This window comes from Phytophthora parasitica (assembly GCF_000247585.1).
Source record: "Phytophthora parasitica INRA-310 unplaced genomic scaffold supercont2.80, whole genome shotgun sequence".
Lineage (NCBI taxonomy): Eukaryota > Oomycota > Peronosporomycetes > Peronosporales > Peronosporaceae > Phytophthora > Phytophthora nicotianae.
In genome coordinates, this window is record NW_008649066.1 from 50,731 (window position 1) to 52,433 (window position 1,703).

Below are 1,703 nucleotides of genomic sequence, written 5' to 3' on the forward strand. Positions count from 1 at the left end.
CTTTCCGCGGAAGCCCAACCCGATGAAAATCTCTTCTCTTCCTTGTGGCAGCTCACTCTTGTTTTGGCCTCCGCGAAGACGGAGGCGAGGCTGGTTGTCAATTCCTGGCCTTGGTGCCATTCGCCAACGTTCCACTTTGTTTCGTCTGCCTCAACCGCTAAAGTCTCTTCAAGTTGAAATGACGACCGACCCGCCAAGGTTCCCTGGCATCCGCACAGCCGACAACACCCAGCAGGCGAAGCAGGAGCATAGCACATTTTTCTTCGGCGTAGACCCGCAGTCGGAAACGTTCAAGCGCGGCCTGTTTGGAGTCCCAGTTGGCGCGAACTTTAGCCCGAACGCATTTTCCACGAACAGCAGCTACAGCGCTAATTGGCGCGAAAACGACGGCACGGTGCAGGGGCTTCGAACGCGCAATGTGGTCCTGATCGAGCAGATGCTGAGCAGCCACGCGCCGCACGACGTGCTCACACAAGTTCCCGAGAATATTGACTGGCACTCCAAAACATTTCAACTTGCTGTCAAAATCGAGCGCCTCATGTTCAACACTGCGACGTCTCGCGAAGACTACCTGAACGAGAGCACGCTGCGTACGCGAGTGCAGAACTTGTCTCGGAATTTGATCCAGATGCGCAAACGCAAGAACATGATTTCGGAAAAATTCACGGCCCTGTCGATGAGCTAGTTGCGACGAGTCTCGACGTTAGCGATGCGGTCACTCTTGCCGTTTCAGTGGGGGATTTTCGACAGAATGGTTCAAGCGCACCTCATGAACATGTTTGCCGTCTCCCGAGTGGATTAGGAACGTGAGGTATTTATCGGAGAGGCTTGCCGAGAGAGGTACATGCTGTTAGCACGCTGGGGAAGGAAAGTCAAGTTATGTTGTAAATTCTAATGTAAATGTTATTTTATCATACAGTTCGAATCTGTTGCGATTTGTTGATTGGGTAAAAGTTCTGCGAAAACGTGATAATTATGAAAACCAAAACGCAATTGCATTTTACCGTTGAGGGGAGGTACCGGTATTACAACAACTAGTTGCAATTGCTGCTGGGGCGTTGCCACGTTCATTAGTGCAGCGGCAGCGATCATCTATCAAGAACACAACTGCTGTGGACGCTGAGCTCTGCTTGGCGTGTTTGCCCAGAGCTTGTAGCAGTTGATCGCGACATTTTGAGAAAGCTGCTGCATTGATCCCAGCTTGGGATTAATTCCCAAGTAAGCCAGTCCTACCTCCAACAAACGTATGAGGTGGTCTGCGATGACCTGCCTGGTTTGCCCTGATGTGTCCATGCCGCAACCATCATTCGTTGGCGACGACCAGGCGCGGAGACACGCGCGATAGAAGCTTCCAGACAAAACCCTCGAGAGTCGCAGTTCTTTGCTGCGGACGACGGCTCTAAAAGCTTGAATTTGGGCGTATGAATTTTGCTTACCGTTGCGATCGATGTATCGAATTGTCAACTCTGCGGTTGCCCGCAATCATCAATTTTACAGTGGTTTTCGCAAAAAAAATGATATACTTTATGATAAAGCTCTACCGGTATGAATACTCCATCGCTTTTTACAGTAGCTTCAAGAATTACAGTGACATTTTCTTAACTTCCATACATATAACGACTAAAATACAATAGCCAACATCAAAGCAACGCGCACGTTTCAGCTTCCAATTGTCAACCGCTGTCGCCTGCCGCGAGTCCATG

General features: G+C 49.9%; 1 protein-coding gene across 1 annotated transcript; it reads left to right on the forward strand.

Moving 5' to 3' along the window:
- Positions 1-1,080, forward strand: PPTG_18220 (hypothetical protein). The gene has a single exon (XM_008916179.1). It carries the CDS (start codon positions 23-25, stop codon positions 683-685), a length of 663 nt encoding a protein of 220 aa, XP_008914427.1. The 5' UTR covers positions 1-22; the 3' UTR covers positions 686-1,080.
- Positions 1,081-1,703: the final 623 nt, after the last annotated feature.